Genomic DNA, 18,456 nt, shown 5'->3' with positions numbered 1-18,456 from the left:
AGATTTTTCTGAGGCTCACAATTTGGTGATATGACAAGAGTGATTAAGTTATTTTTATTTTTCTCAAAATTTCAGTGGGCTGTTCTTGTTCTTTTTTTGTTTTTAAAATAAATTACTATTTCAATAAAAACATTTCCTTTTGAGGTAAAATTATCCCTTTTTAGGGTTGGATTTGTAGAAAAAGCAATCACTTAGTTTTTCTGTTTTTTTTTTAATATATTAAACAATCCATCCAAAGAATGACATTTATTTTTTAAAAAACCTTAAAATGTATGAGCTTTTGGAGTAAACTTGGTACATTATTACTTCTGGACAGTGCTGCAGCTGCTGTTTGTATGTTCAGTGGCAGGTTAGTGGTGGTTGATTTTTGGCTCCCGAGTCCCACCTCTGTACTGACAGCTTTCTTTTGTGGCATCCTCTGTGTCACTCGAGGCTGTTGTCTTCCTTTTGGCTAGGCAGCTGGGACTCCTCCTTCCTGCTGGTTTCCTGACTAGGCTGTGCCCCAATGCTCTGCAAAGCAAAGAGAGGAGCCAGGATGTGGAACCCTAACTCTGAATTTCCAGATTTCAGACCTTTTGTTTTTTCCATAAATGTAATCTAAAGTCTGGAATTTCCTGGCTTTCATGGATTTAATTTGGATTTTTTAATGTTCTGATATTTTTAGCAGAAGTAAATGATAATGTCTTTGACGTTTAACAGTTTTTTTTCCTGGGAATTGCCTGATAAGGTGTACTGAGACCTTATCTCTGTACTATTAACAGTGTTGCTATCTATCCTGCTTCCATAGAACAGTGCAGTGGTCTGACCAGTGCATTTCTCTTGCATGCGGGAATTGTCAGGCTGGGCTAAATAGCTCTCTTCCTTCATCTCTCCACTGCTAGGGGATAATTTTATGATTCCCTCTTCTCTGCTCTCCTTCTGTTAGGTTCATGCTCCTCTGTGTGTGTCTCATACAGAGGGGGTGACCGAGAAGCCAGCAGAGGAAGATCAGAGAGAGGACTGAGCTGCCTGGCTTTGCATTGGCCATCTTATGTGGCAGTATCAGGGTTTCACACTCCTAGGGGCTTAATGGTGAAGGACTCAAACGTGAGAAGTTTGGCCTTGATCCAGCAAAGAACTTAAGCATGTGCTTAACTTTAAGCATCTGAATAATTTCACTGATGTCACTGGATCAGGCCTAGGTGCTCAGCACAATAACAGCCTTTAGTGTGGCTTTTTTAATGGACAAAGGAGGAATAAAAAAATGGTAGGAACTCTGAAGAAAGGAATTGCTGTGGAGAGGGGAAAGGTTGGAATAAAGCTGGGTGGGTCCCAAGAAACGAGAAAGTTGAGAGTTGGAGGGAAAGAGACATGAGGGAGTTCCAAGAGGGGAAAGAGCTCGGGGGCAGGAAGACCAAAGGAAACACTACCAGGATGACACCCAAACAGGGCATTTTACAGTGAAGAAAGAGAGAAACAGGGAGTGCAAGGAGGAAGAAAGGAAGAGTTGAGAGAGAAATAGGTGAGATGTCCTGGAATACAGGAGAGAACAAAGAGCAGGACCTGAGCAGCAGCAGCTGTATTCAGCAACATGGGAAAAAGCAAGGAGGTACAAAATAGAATGGGGTGGATGTGTAAGAGGTAAACAATTGAGAGAAGAGGAGTTGCTTTCTTTCAAAAAAGAGAAAAGGAGGTACAGGAAAATGAAGGAGAGTTTAAAAGAAAAAGACTGAGGGGGAAAAAAGCCTTAGGCAGAAATGAGAAAAGGAAAAATAACATGGTGAGAAAGAAAAAGGAAATAACGAAATAGAATAAGTGAGGGGGTAGTGAGGAAAGAAGATGTAAAAACCTGTCACTTCTAAGTTAGTGATTTTTATTTATGCTCCTATATGTGATAATATTTCCCTAGCAGATGTCCTATCTCTCTGCAAGTTTATGGAGATGGTTAGTTATTTTGAGCACCTGTTATATGAATATTGTTTGCTATCTCATCTCTGTTCTGTAGTTAAATAATTGGTGTTGTCATGGTTGCTACTTTTTAAAAAAAATATTTCCCCCCTCTCCCCTGGGCAATTCTGAAATGTTTCTGGAGTGGACCTAGTGTACCTGTCTCTTGGTGTAGGTTTAATCCCTTCTTCCTAAAGGGACACATTCTCTTTTCTATTCCTTTGCTTATAATTAGGGTTCAGAGTAACAGCTGTGTTAGTCTGTATTCGCAAAAAGAAAAGGAGTACTTGTGGCACCTTAGAGACTAACCAATTTATTTGAGCATAAGCTTTCGTGAGCTACAGCTCACTTCATCGGATGCATACTGTGGAAAGTGTAGAAGATCTTTTACACACACAAAGCATGAAAAAATACCTCCCCCAACCCCACTCTCCTGCTGGCAATAGCTTATCTAAAGTGATCACTCTCCTTACAATGTGAATGATAATCAAGTTGGGCCATTTCCAGCCCAAATCCCAGGTTTTCTCCCCCACCCCCCCCACACACAAACCCACTCTCTTGCTAGGTAATAGCTTATCTAAAGTGACGACTCACCTTACAATGTGTATGATAATCAAGGTGGGCCATTTCCAGCACAAATCCAGGGTTTAACAAGAACGTCTGGGGGGGGGGGGTGTTAGGAAAAAACAAGGGGAAATAGGTTACCTTGCATAATGACTTAGCCACTCCCAGTCTCTATTCAAGCCTAAGTTAATTGTATCCAATTTGCAAATGAATTCCAATTCAACAGCTCGCTGGAGTCTGGATTTGAAGTTTTTTTGAAGTTTTTTTGTTGAAGAATTGCAACTTTCATGTCTTATCACTTTAGATAAGCTATTACCAGCAGGAGAGTGGGTTTGTGTGTGTGTGGGGGGAGGGGTGAGAAAACCTGGATTTGGGCTGGAAATGGCCCACCTTGATTATCATACACATTGTAAGGTGAGTCGTCACTTTAGATAAGCTATTGCCAGCAGGAGAGTGGGGTGGGGGGAGGTATTTTTTCATGCTTTGTGTGTATAAAAGATCTTCTACACTTTCCACAGTATGCATCCGATGAAGTGAGCTGTAGCTCACGAAAGCTTATGCTCAAATAAATTGGTTAGTCTCTGAGGTGCCACAAGTACTCCTTTTCTTTTTATGATTAGGGTGGTCACCTCGTTGAGGGTCTGCTTGTTTTCTTAAGGCCCAGTATTGTGTTGTGGATCCAACACAGAACCAGTTGGAATGGTACTGTTCCTTTTCTTAAAAAGAAAAAAAAATGTTTGAATTGAATGGGAAAATGGATTTTCCTGCCTCTGATAAAGTTCAGTTCTGGATACATAAAGCATCCCTGCTAGGAAAGATAGAGGTGCTTTGAAAAAGCCAGTCGTCAATGCCCCCAACCCTCATCCATCCCATTAAAATACACCAGATAGTGCATACTGGCAGCATATATTATAAAAAGAAAAATAAATAAATTTCTCTGATGGTATACCTGCAAATCCCCACCCAACACATTTTAAAAGTTAATCAGTTCAAACAGTGTGCTTGTACCAAGTAACATGTTTACTATAGTTTTAAAGAATCAAGAACAAAGAATTCTAGCAAGTTCACCACACTCAAATTTGGTGTAGTGTTAGGCCTTGTCTGTGTGGGAAAATTTTGTCAGTTCTACTGGTGTACTTAAACTCCTTCCAAAGTGTCATAAACTAAGCTGGAAAAAGGCACTCTTATGTTGGAATGAGAGTGTTTAAATAGTGGGTTTTGCTGGTATAACTAAATTCACACCTAAGCTACATTGGTATAACTTTCCCATGTAGACAACACCTTAGTCTCCATTCATTTATAGTTAGGTGCCAGTGTTTTTTGTTTAAAGAAAAATATAAATTTGTACATTTCCAAGTTACCTTTCCCATCAGTATGCACACCTTTCTGTTCGTTATACATGCTTTATTGTTTAATGTAATAGTCTCTCCTTTCAAGTTGGTAAATCAACTATCAAAATTCCATTATGCATTTCAGACTCCAACTTTCTGAATATGACACAATTTGAACTTCTTTGTTTATAGTGGATCATAAATCTGCTTTTTAGGATAACATTGGGGTGAGCAAAGAATATATCCTACAAAACCTTTATGAAAATGTATTGTATAGACATTATGAGTGAACTCCTGGCTCTGTTGAAGTCCATAGGAGTCTTGCCATTGACTTAAATAAGGCCAGGATTTCACCCTATATTTTTAGCCATTTGTGGTGGTCTGGTTGGGAAGGATTTTAGTACTTTTAGTGTCTGACCAAGAGAAAATCTGATTGATCTACTCTTGATGATTGTTTTTGCACAAAACGAAGATTAATTAAAGGATTTTGCATTTCTGAGTGTTGATTTGTGTAAGTTAATGAAGATCCTCTTCTCTTTGCTGATGACTTCCATTATTAAAATTCCAGCCTTTTCCTTCCTAGCTAGTAATGAATAAAGCTACATTTTAGTCACGGGTATTTTTAGTAAAAGTCATGGACAGGTCACGAGCAGTAAACATGACTTGTACTATATACCCCTAACTAAAAGTTGGGCTGGAGGGCTGCAGATGCTCTGGGAGGGCAGTCCGGGGGCTCCGTGGGTGCTGGGGGGAGGCGGGCAGCGGTGCACAGCCCAGGAGCTTCGTTGATGCTGGTGGGGGGTGGGGGGGCACGGGCAGAGGTGGTGCGTGGCCCGGGACCCCTGCTGGTGCTGGATGGGGAGGGTTGGCAGGGCTGGGAGCTCCTCAGAAGTGGCTGGCATGTTCCTACAGCTCCTAGCGGGAGGGAGGGCTGGGGGGCTCCAGGCACTGCCCCCGCAATGAGCGCCGGCTTCACAGCTCCCATTGGCTGGGAACTGCAGCCAATGAGAGCTGCAGGGGTAATGCCTGCAGGAAGGAGCAGCACGCAGAGCCTCCTGGTCCCTCCACTAGGAGGTGCAGGGATATACCAGCCAATTTCGGGGAGCCCCCCAAGCTAACCTCTGCCCCGTACCTCAACCCCCTGTGCCAGCCCTGAGCGCCCTCCCACACCTAAACTGCTGCTGCTGCACCAGCTGCTGCAGAAGTCACAGAGGTCACAGAACCTTAGTAATGAATGTTATGCCAGTCGTCTAACTGAAAGGGCAGACCAGTAATATTTTCCAAAGGCAATGCTGTGAGTTGGCAGGAGAATTTCCTACAACAGATGGTCATCATCACCTGTACATTAAGCATCATTCTTATATTCCTCAGCTCTACTTGCTTTGGATGATGCATATACCATGGTGATGGATGCCATATAATAATAACCCAGATAGATAGACGTACAGTTAAGCAAGAAAAAGAAAATCATTCTTATATTTCGGGTGCCTGCAGTGGCTTTCTCCACAGAAGAGATCTCTGTTTGTGGGAAAGCTGGAGGAATGGTAAGGTGTGGTCAGTGAAATTGTGAACTGCCAGGAACTACTGGACTGTAATCCCCATGGGAGGTGCAATATCTGCTACAACATTATATAAATAAATAGACTATGCTGAGATGCTTCATGCCCTGCCTCTGGAATGAGAAAGTGACTTCCATTCCCCTTCTACTTGGGCTTTGCACAGGGGACTGGGCTTTCGCCCACAGAGTGTGATATTTCAGGAAAATAAATCTACCCTTTTTGCAGTTGAGGGATTTTTGAAGCTTGCATAACTACACTAATGGTTTTGTTAATGTTTATATGTATATACAGAAAGTTTTCTAAAGAGTGAGGTAGTTGCCTGTTTTAACAACAAAGTTAATTTGTTTACGCAAATATTAACAAAAATTCCTATTTTTAAAGGCAACAATGTTACTGCTTTTAGCATTAGCTAGTAAGTTGCAAAATAATTTTATTTCCCACATTAAACAGTCAATACTCTTCTGGAAGCACTCAAATCTAACATTACAGGTTCCATAAATGAAAATAATCCACTAGAAGCTAGAATTAAGGATATTTCTTGTGTTTGAAGATTCATGTAACTTTTTCATCAGAGAAGAATAAATATTTTTATTAAACCTTTAAAATAAAAGGGGATATAAATTAGTGTAGTGCTCTTTTTCTAATGAGTACACATCTTTCTGTCCAATAAGCAGGTATGTCTTAGGTGCAGGCCCGTGGAAATGAAGATTGATTAGAAAACTGAGTTCAAGTTTCATTCAGGAGAAAGGGTCACTGTACAATAAGTGTCAATTTTGAATCATAGAATATCAGGGTTGGAAGGGACCTCAGGAGGTCATCTAGTCCAACCCCCTGCTCAAAGCAGGACCAGTCCCCAATTTTTGCCCCAGATCCCTAAATGGCCCCCTCAAGGATTGAACTCACAACCCTGGGTTTAGCAGGCAATGCTCAAACCACTGAGCTATCCCTCTTTATATATGTTTTAATACTTAATATGTATGAATACATGTATAACATGATTATTTACAATTAATACACCCCAACAGTGTTTAGAAGACACCTAGAAAGCATCTTAGATGCATCTTATTTTCCCACTTTTTTAAAATCTGAATAGTACCTGTAATTAAGGGAGAAAACTGAGCCCTGGAAGCTAGGTAGGACTTCCAGCTATTGATCTGTGTAAACCCAGCTTACACTGTCAGGGGAGAAGCAGTCAACTGCTGAGCTGCTTTGTCACTGACATAAGCTGAGAGAGGATTTTTTTGTCTATACTGTTTATACACCAGTCTATAGACCTGCTGGCTGGTTGAATTTTAAAGAGTGCGGAGGTTTAAAGACTTGTCCCCTGAGGGATGCTCCTGCCAGTTGGGAAGCGAGCTGAGGCTGTGTTTTGCAGAAGTTGTGTGTGTGTATGTGTGTGCTGCTCAGGGTGGGGGAGGGGTGGGAGGCAGCGCAATGGGAAAGTACTGTAGTTCATCTGAGTCTCAAAAATGTTGCAGAATGTACTGATGATTTTTATGTTGTGCTAATATCTTTCTTTTGTTTCCTTCCTTATGCAGTAATTTATTTTTTTTAAAAAAGCTCCAATGGGAAACTTAGATGAATATTGGAAATGCATTTCCTTCCCTATTTTAAATAAGTCCCGTAGTCACCAAGCAGCAATTAATATTGTTGATAGTAAGACAAAAATGATGCTTTAAACTAAGATGTATATTAAAAGTGAAAATGGTTGAAGGTACCTGTGTTGAGCTTTATTACCTGAGGACCGCAAATTTAAAAATGAAATTATTTCTTTGAAAAAAGAAAATTAAAATTTTGTGAACCTGAAAGAATGATCTATTTGAAAATTAATATATTACAAGTTTGGACTGTTTTTTCTTTAGTTTGTGTTTTTTGGTTTTGTTTTATTGCTTGTTTTCTGCTTTGTGTGTGTGTGTTTTATTCCCTGCAATTTCCACATTGGCCCCTTGCTGCCAGCCGAAACAGAGACTGAACAGCAGTCTCTTCGGAGAATATTATATGTGCTACTACATAGAAGGAGATTTTCCATAATCAAGAGAGTTAGTATCCTTTCCCAAAACACAGCATTATTACTTTCATCCTATTCTTTATCTCTGTTATCACACAGAGTGAAAGTCTCATAGCTGCTCCAGAACTCATAGGCTTTTTCATTCTTACTGTATGCACTAATGTAGTGGTCTACCAGGGCACACGCTATAGCCTTGAAAAAAGCTGTACACATTTCACTCATGCAATGTTTACAGAGTTTTAAAATATACAGACCTTGCTGGTTAATATATTAATATTTTTCTATGGGTGTTTTACACTGTGTAAAACCAGGCAAATACTTAAGATAAGGCACTTATTCAGTACAGTGCACAGGAATTTAACTGCATGACTTTCAGGATATGGGAGTTGCTGTCCCATCCTGCAAAGTGCTCAGCATTCTTTCACTTGAGTGAGTTTTGAGGGTTCTCAGCACCTTGTAGGTCAAGCACCTAAATCCTGATCCTTGGCACTGGAAGTTTGGAACCTACACACTCAGTCCTGCAAACACTCACTTAGCGGGATGACTGATACAGGTACCTTTATATACATAAATGCTTCCAGGTTTGGTATAGTAAGCAAGTGCTGCACATCACTGACCCAACTACATTTCATCATCAACAACCTTCCCCCATAAGTTTAAACATTTCACACAGGACTTGTTTTCCCAACTGGTTTGCTGTAAGCAAGAAAATAAATACCGTTTTTTGGATCTTATATGATCAGTATTATACATTTATTCAGATTTGCTGACAGCTGATCTGTTAGCTCTGATTTTTCTAGAGAGAGATCTTGTACTTCTTAAAAACATTAGGACATTTTTATATTTGAATTAACACATTTTATTTGCCACTAAACAGCTTCTTAAATAAAAATGTCCAGAAAAGAAACACAGTATCCATTACATGATGATCTGAACACTGCAGGGATGGTCTTACTTTTAATTAATTAATAATGAGGTTTGCTTGTGAATGCCTTACTGCTCTACTGAAGGGATAACTGCATAAATTTCTACTTTATACCAACAGAAGATTTTCATCGTTTTCAGCATTTGACTATGAAACACATATAGAGTTGTTATACCTCTCAGTAATTCATTCTGCTGCCAACTTCATTCCCTTTTCTCTGCCTGCATTTTAATTGAAACAACATTTGTATTTTTGAGCCAGGATCTGTCAGAAGTCCCTGTGGCTAGTCTGTGGTACAAGTAGCAGCAGACGTGGCTTACCCATATGGTGCAGTGCTTCTTGTAAAATCCATATGGCCTTGTTGAAGGGAATCCCAGCGGGGATGTGAAGGGTGTTAATACCCTTCAGGCCAGGCCTTTCCCTCCTGGGGCTTCTATGGCATTGTCTTTGCAATCTGCCAAAGCACAAACTTAATTCCTTTTTAATAATCAATTATTTCAGTCCAGGAAGGTGTGCTATATTTCTTGCAACCAAATATTTCTTTAAAATGTTTTTTCTAGCAAACAGTATAACAGAAATACTTAAATAAAATGTCATTTTAAAATCCTAACATTATTTCTTTAATCTGTATTTACAGGAGGTGCTGCAGAGTGTGCCGAAGTTCTGCTTTCCCTTTGACGTTGAAAGGTTTGTAGTACAATGATCATTTATTTAAAAATATTTAACTCAGTGTATTCTAAATTATATATCTATTTAGTGAAGATGAAAATAACTTTTTGAAAGTCTAGACTTAAAGAAATTAGAACAAAATAAAATGCACTGCATCTTCTAGTCTTGCACCTGGAGGTGAAAAGAATAAAGACTAAACATTTTCTCCTTTGTTCTCCAAGTATGTATTTAGGCACTAGTAGAAAAATATCACAGTATAATACACCCTTGCTAGGATTTTAAGAATTCTCTTTTGATATAGAGCTGCATCCTGGCTCCCAACTTCCTCCAGCCCAATTGTAAACACCATCTGTGTAATATAACTATACAAGATAATTTCCTCCCAATAAAGAAATGGTGCAATATACTGAAATATAAAAACTCACTTGCAGTTTTAAAAATAACCCATGGTTTGTGTTTCACCTTATATAAGAATTAAAAGAACTTCAGTTACATGCCAGTAACTGAATGTGCACAGGCAGCAATGGATTTTTCTGAGGGTAGATTCAAGACCTTTGTTTGTAAATGGTAGTTCACATTCCTTATATCGGTTTTAGTGTGGCTTCCACATGCCAGTTGCCACTCATTTCAAATGTTTGTACAAGATATTTTTTATAAGCACCAAATATTTATTTTACTTCATCAAAATGTTTGATCATGAGTTTAATGATTATTAATTTAACCAATTGTGTAGATTTGTAGTTTGGGAAATTCACATTGTGTCTGTCTGTGAGTCAGTTGATACTGTGTTACCGGTAGAAGCTTGGTTTGTACAATTAATGAATGTGCACCCAAGTAGCCTTCAGATTTCGCTGGTCTCAGTGGTATTAGCATCAGTTGCATGATGGGATTCAAAGAGAAGGGTCCCCAAAGGTGTTACAATTTAGGAAACAGAAGACAGTAAAACTAATGTGTATATGGGAGCGAAGAAGGGCTTGGAAGAGAAGACAGGTGCAACATAGAACCTTACAAATACATGTTATGTGATAGTAAACTTGGTCACCTAACCTCTTAGATGTTGCGCTTCAGTTGAGTTGTTTGGCTTTTGAACTGGTTAAACATGCAATCCCTTACACAAGTTTTATGACTCACGCAACACTGTTGATGATATTTTGTATTCGTGCATTAAAGCCTGTACGTTCTTGAGCTTACAGTATGTACGAGTATCTGTTTCAAGTTAATAGTGAAGGTGTGGCATGGAAATCAACTTTGGAGATGACAGAAGCGGGTGAGGTTCTGTTGCTGCCATCCAGTGGCAAAAACTTAGCCAGTAGCAGTAAATAAATGATTTCCACAAATTGCTGTGTGTGATTGTTAGCTATTAACAGGCAAACCAATGTCTGTAGTTTAGGTTACCTAGCATTTCCATTTTAAAGGCTCTTGTTCAGTTTACTGTTTTCTCAAAGTTTTACCTGTTGGGCTGAGGTTTGGTAGGTGTGCTCTGTGCAGGAGTGAGGAAAAGAAGCATTTATTTTTGCTAAGAAAATTTTGTTGTGAACTGTTTTTTTTTAAATGGCTGTAGTGCCCAAATACAAAATAATGGAAAATTGAAATTTGTCAGGGACATATTCCCTAGGTCATAGATGTGCCAGTCATTGGTTTGGTGGATTTAATTTGGACAAGTTATAAAGATTTAAAATGTTCATTTTGTGCATGTATGCTGGTTTATTCTAACCAGAAAACTAAGAAACTCCCAAACTTTCTTCTGACAATGTACACGCATGATTATATAAACGTAGTAAAAATTTTCATTGAAAAGGTGACCTCTCAGAGTGCCATTGGGTGTGCTTTTTTGTGTGTTTAAATAAGTAGAATGGAATCTCAGGCTTTATAGTTAGAACATTCTGGAAAACAGTCCTTGAAGGAACATATGAACGGAGGCATGGCTCTGAAGGAGTCCTGCCGTTATACATATAAAATAGAAAGATACAAATAATTTGAGGCAAGAGCTCTTGTCTCATTGATTCTCCATATTGCACATTATAGAGAGTTCTGTGACTCTCTTGTATGATATGACGGAATTAAATTCTTTCTTCTTTGTTTATATTAAAAGTGGAAATTCCATAAAAAGAGTAGATTAATAATTTTTAAAGTTAAAATTTTTAAATGACAAGGTAACCTGCACATCCTAAATGTTACGATGAAGTCTTAATTGTGTAATCACATATTACATCTTTCCACAGGACACCTTCCTAATTCTGTGCACAAACTGGATAGTGAATGAGGCAAGGCTATGTAGTGAATTGGGCTGAGTCTTGCCTTATTCACCATACTAGTTGTATGGTTTGTCACAAATGAGGTAAGAGCCTGCAAGAAAGGGAAGATAAAGGTAATAAACTGGGATCTATTGTGGGTTCTGTTTCTGCCTCTGCCACAGGTTTCCTGTGTGATCTTGAACTTACTCTTTGTTCCTCAGACTGGGATTTGTAAAGTGGTGATAATATTTGTCAGCCTGTTAGTAGTGATGTGAAGATAAATTATTCAAGGTGTGTGAGGCTCTCAGATACTTGATGAGAACCCTGGGAAAGCCTATAAAAGGTTGTGTGCTTCAACCTTAATGTTCATTTGATGCAACATTTTTGTATTTACTATATAATGTTGTTTTCCTGGACAGAAACTCCACATTGTAAACTTTTACATACTGACCTAGTCACCTCAAAGAAAGGTCACAGTTAATGTTTTGAGAGCATCCCATGGACTTTTACTGTGTAGGCCAGTGTAACTAAGTGTACCTCAGAGATACTAGTCTTGAGGGAAGAAGTTGATAGAAGACTACTTTTTTGAGCCAGTGGCAGTAGCTTCCCACAGAAAGATCTGATACCTCCTTCCTGGGCCCAGAAGGGTAAACACAGGGCTGTTGTTAAGGTCTCCCACTCACCCACATAGGCAGAAGCAGGAACTAGAGCTGCTTTCGGATTCAGCACACTCAATAGGTGGAGTTAGGGAATTTCTAAACATGTTTGTGAATGTGGTATTTTGCTTGGTCACTAGCATTGGGAACCAAATGGCTCAGTTTGCAGATAACAAAAGGAGTTTGTGAAGGTGCATGAAATATCTCATTTGTGTATGTCATGTGCCAAAAATGAATGCATTATCAGATCTGTTATCCAGCACTGCATGTGTACACCAGATTGTTATTATCCAGTTACTCAAAAGTACAGGACTATTGCCTTTGGGCCAAATCCTACATCTTGTACACAGCTTCTGGATACCCCAGATTTAGAGGGAAGATCTGTGTGGAGGGAGGGGCGTGGGTGCAGAGTCTTCATCAGGCCACTAAACATCAGTAGGGCAACTCTGCAGCAGCTTGAGGCTGCAGTAGCCCCAGGTACTCTTACTTCCAACTCTTGCAGGGTTGAGGAATAGCCAGTGGATGACTGTAGTTAGGGACCAGCTCCCTTGCCCAGCTATTTCATCAGCTCACTATGTAAAATTTCTGAGTGCTGGGGCGCAAGGTGGTGGGTTACGTGGTCCAGAATCTTTGCAGTGGTCCACTTTGCGGTGGAACTGCATCAATTCTGCTACAGCCAGGGTATTCTGATACCATAATCTTTGTCTCTTTAATGTATTTATTTTTGTATAGAATGCTCTTTTGGGATGAAAACTTAAAAAAAAAAAAAAAACAACAAAAACCATAAACACATAAATAAGGCTAAGTGAAGCAGGGCAGATGTGGTAAATACTTAAGACATTATTCCTTCTAATTTTCAAAAGTAAATAACATAACTGGAGGCTAAAAATCTGTGATCAGTACTTAATTTAGCCACTGTACAATAAATAAAGGCTGAAAAGCAAACCAGAGGAGGACATGGTTGTATAAAGTGCATATCAGGATTTTACTTTTTAACTTCAATTTCTGTACAATTGGTGATTTAACGCAGACCCTGAATTTCATTAGTGATGATTGTGGTTGATTTTTTTTTAAGGAAAAAATAAAACCCATACATATAAGTGCTTATGAGTTTACTCAGTTGGCGCTAAGAGTTCTAGGTCTGGTGTGTAAATAAATAATTTCATACTTTAATAAATGACACTCAGTTGTATAATAGTTGTAATAGCTCCTTTGGTGCCATTAATGGGTGGCTAATTTCACTTCTGTTTGTCATGGGGATTCCCTTCTCCTCTCCTTTTTGTCTGGGGCAGATGGATTCTACCATTCAGGGTACAGGGTATTTCCGCATTTCTTTTGTATTGTTTGGCAAAACAACTCTAACACAGCTTGCTTCTTCCTTCCTTCCTTCCTTCCTTCCTTCCTTCACCAAATTAAACTAATCAGTTCTGTTTCTCCTCCTTCTCCATGTCTTCGTGTTCTTTGCCTGTAACTGCTAGTCTCTGTGTCTGTCTGTCTCTCCTGTTTCTTCAGGGGCCTCACATTCCCCATTTTCTCCATCAACCTCTGTTCATTGTGGTTATCCTCCCTCCAGCCAAAGAGTCTGAGCTGTGGCTCCCTATAGAGTCCATGACTGCAGGTCCCTTTAATTGGTCAGAGGGTCACTAAAGTGCCATGCAAGCTGTGTCATCTCTCCTGTGGCTGCCTTCATAGTATTTGTAGCCCAGGGTGTGAAGGATCAAAGTCAGTCCCTAACTGCAATATGTAACCCCTAGATGACTCAGTCCTCTTTCTGCTTTGAATCTCCTCTCCTTTCATTTGTCTCTGCCCTCTAATCCTTTCTTCCTATCTTCTGTTTATCCCTTTTCCCCCCTTCAGCTTGTGATCCTTCTGCAGAGCACCTCCCAGAAGAAGAGAGTACAGTAAATATGCGCTTGCAGGTAGCACGTTCCCAGAAGTATCACAAAGAGTAGCGAAGTGACACTGATAGGTACCTCATTAATTTCACCTGTTGGTCTTGTGGTGTCACTTCGGAAGCATTATGTGCCGGAGTCCTACTACCCCTGCTGGTACGTGAGGAGAAGGAAGAAATCTAGCAATGGAGGATCACTCCTATGCTTTTGGATCACACCTGGGCTCCTGTGCATAGCATTTCCCCAGTGACCAAGTAGGATCAACAAGTGAAAACGGTGGGGATGATGTCACTTTCACTCTGCTGTTTTTGTTGATGTGTCTAGGGGAATTGCTAGGTGCAGAAGCCAGGTGTGATCTGAAAGCATGGTAGTCAGTGGGAGGTCACTGGATCTACAGTCCTCACCAAAAGTACCTATGTAATTTATCACATACAGAAAACTTTGCTTTAGAAGTAAGTAATGAAAGTGCATTTTTAATCCAGGCAAACACTGAAAATAAAGGAAATGTAGAGTTAAAGTGATTCCACTATATACAGCATTCCCTTTATACTTTGTTCATCCCAGATCAATGTACAATCTTAGCTGTGACCATAATATATACCAGTTATCTAGTCTGTTACTGCATACTTTATTAATAAAGACAATGTTTATTAAAGATTCAGTCCATATTTGCTTATACATAGATGGTCTTTGGATGGAAGATTATATAAGTTTTCTGGGCTATGGAAAACGTTAGCTTGTTGTTGAATACTTGTGTTTATAAGGTTGTATTCAAATATCTATTGAAAATGGCTATTCTATTATATTTTGTGTTGAGACTTTTTTGGTCGAGTAACTAATTTGGCAAAGAAAGGTTAGAATTAAGGTTGTGATCCAAATGGGTCATTTAGTTATTTTGTGCAAACTGAACATATAGATGTGGATATATTATCAAATGAACAATGGAATCACTGTATCCTGTCCAATTTTGTTTCTTTCAGTTTTTATGTTGATTGAAAAAGACATTTTAGCAACCTTAACTCTGTTAACTATTTTTTTAATGTGGGAGTTTCCTAGATTGGAAACTTTTTATAATTTGAGCTATTTAAATCTTTCTTTGCTTTCAGGCTGCTGCCTGTTTCTGTTGGAGGCATAAGAGATCAGGGAAGCTGGAACACAGCTACTCTGAGTTGGCTGGAGCTAGAGTCAAATCTTAGAAAAGTGTGCCTGAGTGCTAGAGTTATAGAATATGGATTGGAACTGGGGAGGCGGGACAGGGGCCTGGATCCGGAGTCATGGAAAGGAATTCGTTGGGGGACTGAGGACCCAAAGCTGGAGATTGCCAGAGGTCTTTATCTCACCATTCCCTCAACCTGTTTCTAGCCTCATCTCCCAAACCTCAGTTAGAACAGCTCCTTCGAGTGTCTGCGGAAATTGGCCTTCCTTACAGTTCATCCAGATAAATGCTGAACTGCTGAAAGATTTTTGTGTTTAGAACTTTAAGTGTTTCAAAATCTAACTGGCTGAGCTGTAAGCAGAATAGTGCCATAGCCATCAGTTTTCCTTGTCATAATAGACACGGTTAGGATGAATAATGGTATTATATTTTATTTCACATTTTCTTTAAATATATCCTCAAATCCTAGCCCAAGTATGAAAATTTGTTTAACTGTGTTACATATCTTTCTTAAGTTTCACAGATGAAAACAAAGCCATTTAGCGGGATCCTAAAACTTCAACAAGGAGTCAGTTTTAATGTTTTCAGTCTCCTAAACTGTTAAACAGATTTGCATATAATCACAGAAAAATAGTTATGTCTCTTAGAGTAAGTGGTGTAAGCTTGGGGATGATGCACACTAATTTCTATATGCGAGGAAGGGATTTAATTCCAACGTTACCCAAAGATCTCAAGGAAGCCTTAAATTTATGCCTCTATAATATGAATAAGGATATTTAAAAGTACTCCCTATCTACTGTATAATCCAAAGAGCTGTTTCAGTATTATGTAAAAATGGATGTAGACAATTTAAAAAACTTGATTTATTTATGTGGTAGATTATAGTGACCCTGAAAGAGCCCTTTGTAGTCTGTAGTTAATAGGTGTTTATACACATTCTTCACTATTTTATGATTTATTACTGTTAAACTAAAATTATATATAAGCATGCATTGCAGGAGTTGCGTATAAAAAGAAAGGCAAAAAAGAGGAATGAGAGAGTGAGTAAAAGGTCAGTAACAGAATATGTAACAATTTGCATCTGTTCATTTTGCTCAAGAAGAGTGGACTACATTCAGTTAAAATTATCTGCTTTTGACCAACACTTTAGAAAATATTTTTTCAACCAGAACTAGACCAATTAATTCTGTGCTCTGTAATGAAATGTGGAACTATATATAATAATTTATATATGTCAAAGATCTGAGGGGAATTTTCACAATGAGGAAAGCTTGCAGCAGCCATCTTTCTTGTTCTCTGGTAATTGCATAAAGGACTGTTAAGTATTTTTGTAAGAGAGACTTGGGTCCAAAGAAGCTGATAATATTAAACTAATTGGATTTAAATGACATCACTCAAAATCTCTGTAGTCAGAGAATTTATCACAGCATAATGTATACTGTAGGTACACGAATTGGAAGTGTCAACATTTGTTTGTATTGGTAACATCTGCTGAATTTTCATAAAATTTACAATATATGGTTAAGTTGAATTATTATTTATATTCAGAAGACTCCTATCACCATAGTATCTCAGAATTTTGTTATGAGGCTTGAATTGGATCAGCCTGTGCTCTAAATAAGAGGAGAAAACACCAAGCGCTCCTTATTCAGTTAGGAACCCAGGAATTAATACTATAGTTTAGGCTTTGATCCTGCAATCTGATCCAGGTTGGGGGACACTCATGTCTATGTGCAGCTGCGTAGAAGCAAATAGAGCCCCACATAAGCTTGAAGGTTTGCTTGCACAGATTTGATTGCAGCGTCAAAGCCTTCATCTTCTTGCACTTTTTTTTCTTAATGCGCTAGATCTGAGCGTAAGTGTTTTTCTTTGGGAAGCAATTTCCAGAGATAGTGGCCTGCTACTGAGAATGTCTTATCTCCAGCATAAAGCTCTTTTGGCTCAGACAAGTGTAGATGGTATGGTGGATCAAAGATGCTGAGGTGGTCCTTTAATGTAACCTCCTACTGAAACAGTAAATTAGAAACACATATTACTATGTATAGGAGAAATTATTAATTTTATTTATTTGTATTGCTATACTGCCTAGTGGCTGCACCCCCACTGTGCTAGACATTGTATACTCATACAACAAAAAGAAAATTTCTGCCCCGAAATGCTTCAATTTGCAGTATAAGACTTTGGACAATAGGATACAACAAGCAAATAGGGAAAGCACAAGGTAAGTGAGATGATTATGCTAAATATGCTGTGATCATGTGTAACTACAGACCAGCCATTGCTGAGTGAATTATGGGTATCAAAGAAGCTGTGAGTTCAGGAAGAGATTTGAAAGAAGATATTCCAGTGCAGATTTTTATAGGGACATCCTCTGTCGCAAAGGGGCAAGGTGTAGGAGAAAGCACAGAGGTGTTCACTGGAAAAGTTAACTGATAGGCAATGAAGGTTCATGATGTTGGCAGAGCAAAGATGCGGTTGACAGCTATATACCATATTAGAGGTTCTAAGCTGTGAGAAAGGGCCTTGAAAGTAAAGACAAGTAGTTGATTATTTACCTGCATACCCAAATAGGGCTCATGTTTCAGTACAGCCAATTTATGTGCAGATAGGACCTAATCCAATTGGTCCTTTGGAGGACCAATTTGTTATGAATGCCAAACCGGACATGTTGTTGCTTGTTCTATATGGGTTTTTTATACGGGCTTGGTGCTGTAGAATCTGAGCACCTTCCAGATGTGGATTAAACAATGTGACTAACATTCATTTAATGTAGTTCATTCTTTCTCTCATCTTCTCGCAGGAAGAGAATTGTGTGTGCACTATAGAGGTCATTTCCTCCTCCCCCCCTTTATATGTTCATGCTGCTATGTGACAGAAGGCAGCTTACAGAAGTGTATCTTGCATTTGGAGTGGAAGGTGGTAAAGCTTGTAGTGGTCCTTTGTTCCTATGGGAGTTCATTCCATAGTCTCAGACAGGCCTCTGAGAGGGAGCAAACCACACGTGATAGATGTTATTCACTGAATGCAGTGTTGTTTTAGCCATGTCAGTCCCAGGATATTAGAGAGACAAGATGAGTCAGGGAATATCTTTTGTTGGACCAACTCTGAGTAAGTTTTCTCGACCTGAAGAAGAGCTCTGTGTAAGCTCAAAAGCTTGTGTCTTTCACCGAGAGAAGTTGGTCCAATAAAATATATTACCTCACCTACCTTGTCTCTCTAAGATGTTACTTGTGTTACTTAAAGAAGTAGATTGACAAGGAGCCTGGGAGGGTGTGGGGCTGACAGGAATGGGAACCCCAGGGGTAGAGACTGGGACTTGCTGGGCAAGAAGACTTGGGCAAGGAGTTTCGGGGTGAGAGAAATGAGAAGCTTGGGGAGGGTTACTGCTATACAACCTTAACTCGGCCTCCTTGTGTGTATGCATTATGATGCAGTCTTTAATTAAATTACCTCACACTATTTTTTTCACAGGCACTTAGTGACTTTTGAGTGCTTGACTTTGCACTATTAACATAACTTTAACTTGTGTGTGTTTG

The 18,456-nt window shown here is 39.1% G+C and overlaps 1 protein-coding gene across 3 annotated transcripts in view; it reads left to right on the top strand.

Moving 5' to 3' along the window:
* DENND1B (DENN domain containing 1B) overlaps nt 1-18,456 on the top strand; it is a 243,551-nt gene that overhangs the window by 88,730 nt on the left and 136,365 nt on the right. For 2 of the 3 annotated variants that reach the window (XR_013346830.1, XM_077823786.1), the window contains exon 4: nt 8,951-9,000. Coding sequence is in view for 2 of the 3 variants with exons in the window: in XM_077823786.1 (XP_077679912.1) it covers nt 8,951-9,000 (50 nt within the window). In the remaining variant the exon portion in view is untranslated. Of the gene's footprint in view, nt 1-8,950; nt 9,001-11,204; nt 11,321-18,456 lie in introns of all 3 variants that reach the window. The other variant, XM_077823787.1, reaches the window with a different exon arrangement.

This window comes from Eretmochelys imbricata, chromosome 8 (assembly GCF_965152235.1).
Source record: "Eretmochelys imbricata isolate rEreImb1 chromosome 8, rEreImb1.hap1, whole genome shotgun sequence".
Classification (NCBI taxonomy): domain Eukaryota; kingdom Metazoa; phylum Chordata; order Testudines; family Cheloniidae; genus Eretmochelys; species Eretmochelys imbricata.
This window is presented reverse-complemented; position numbering and strand designations above follow the sequence as displayed.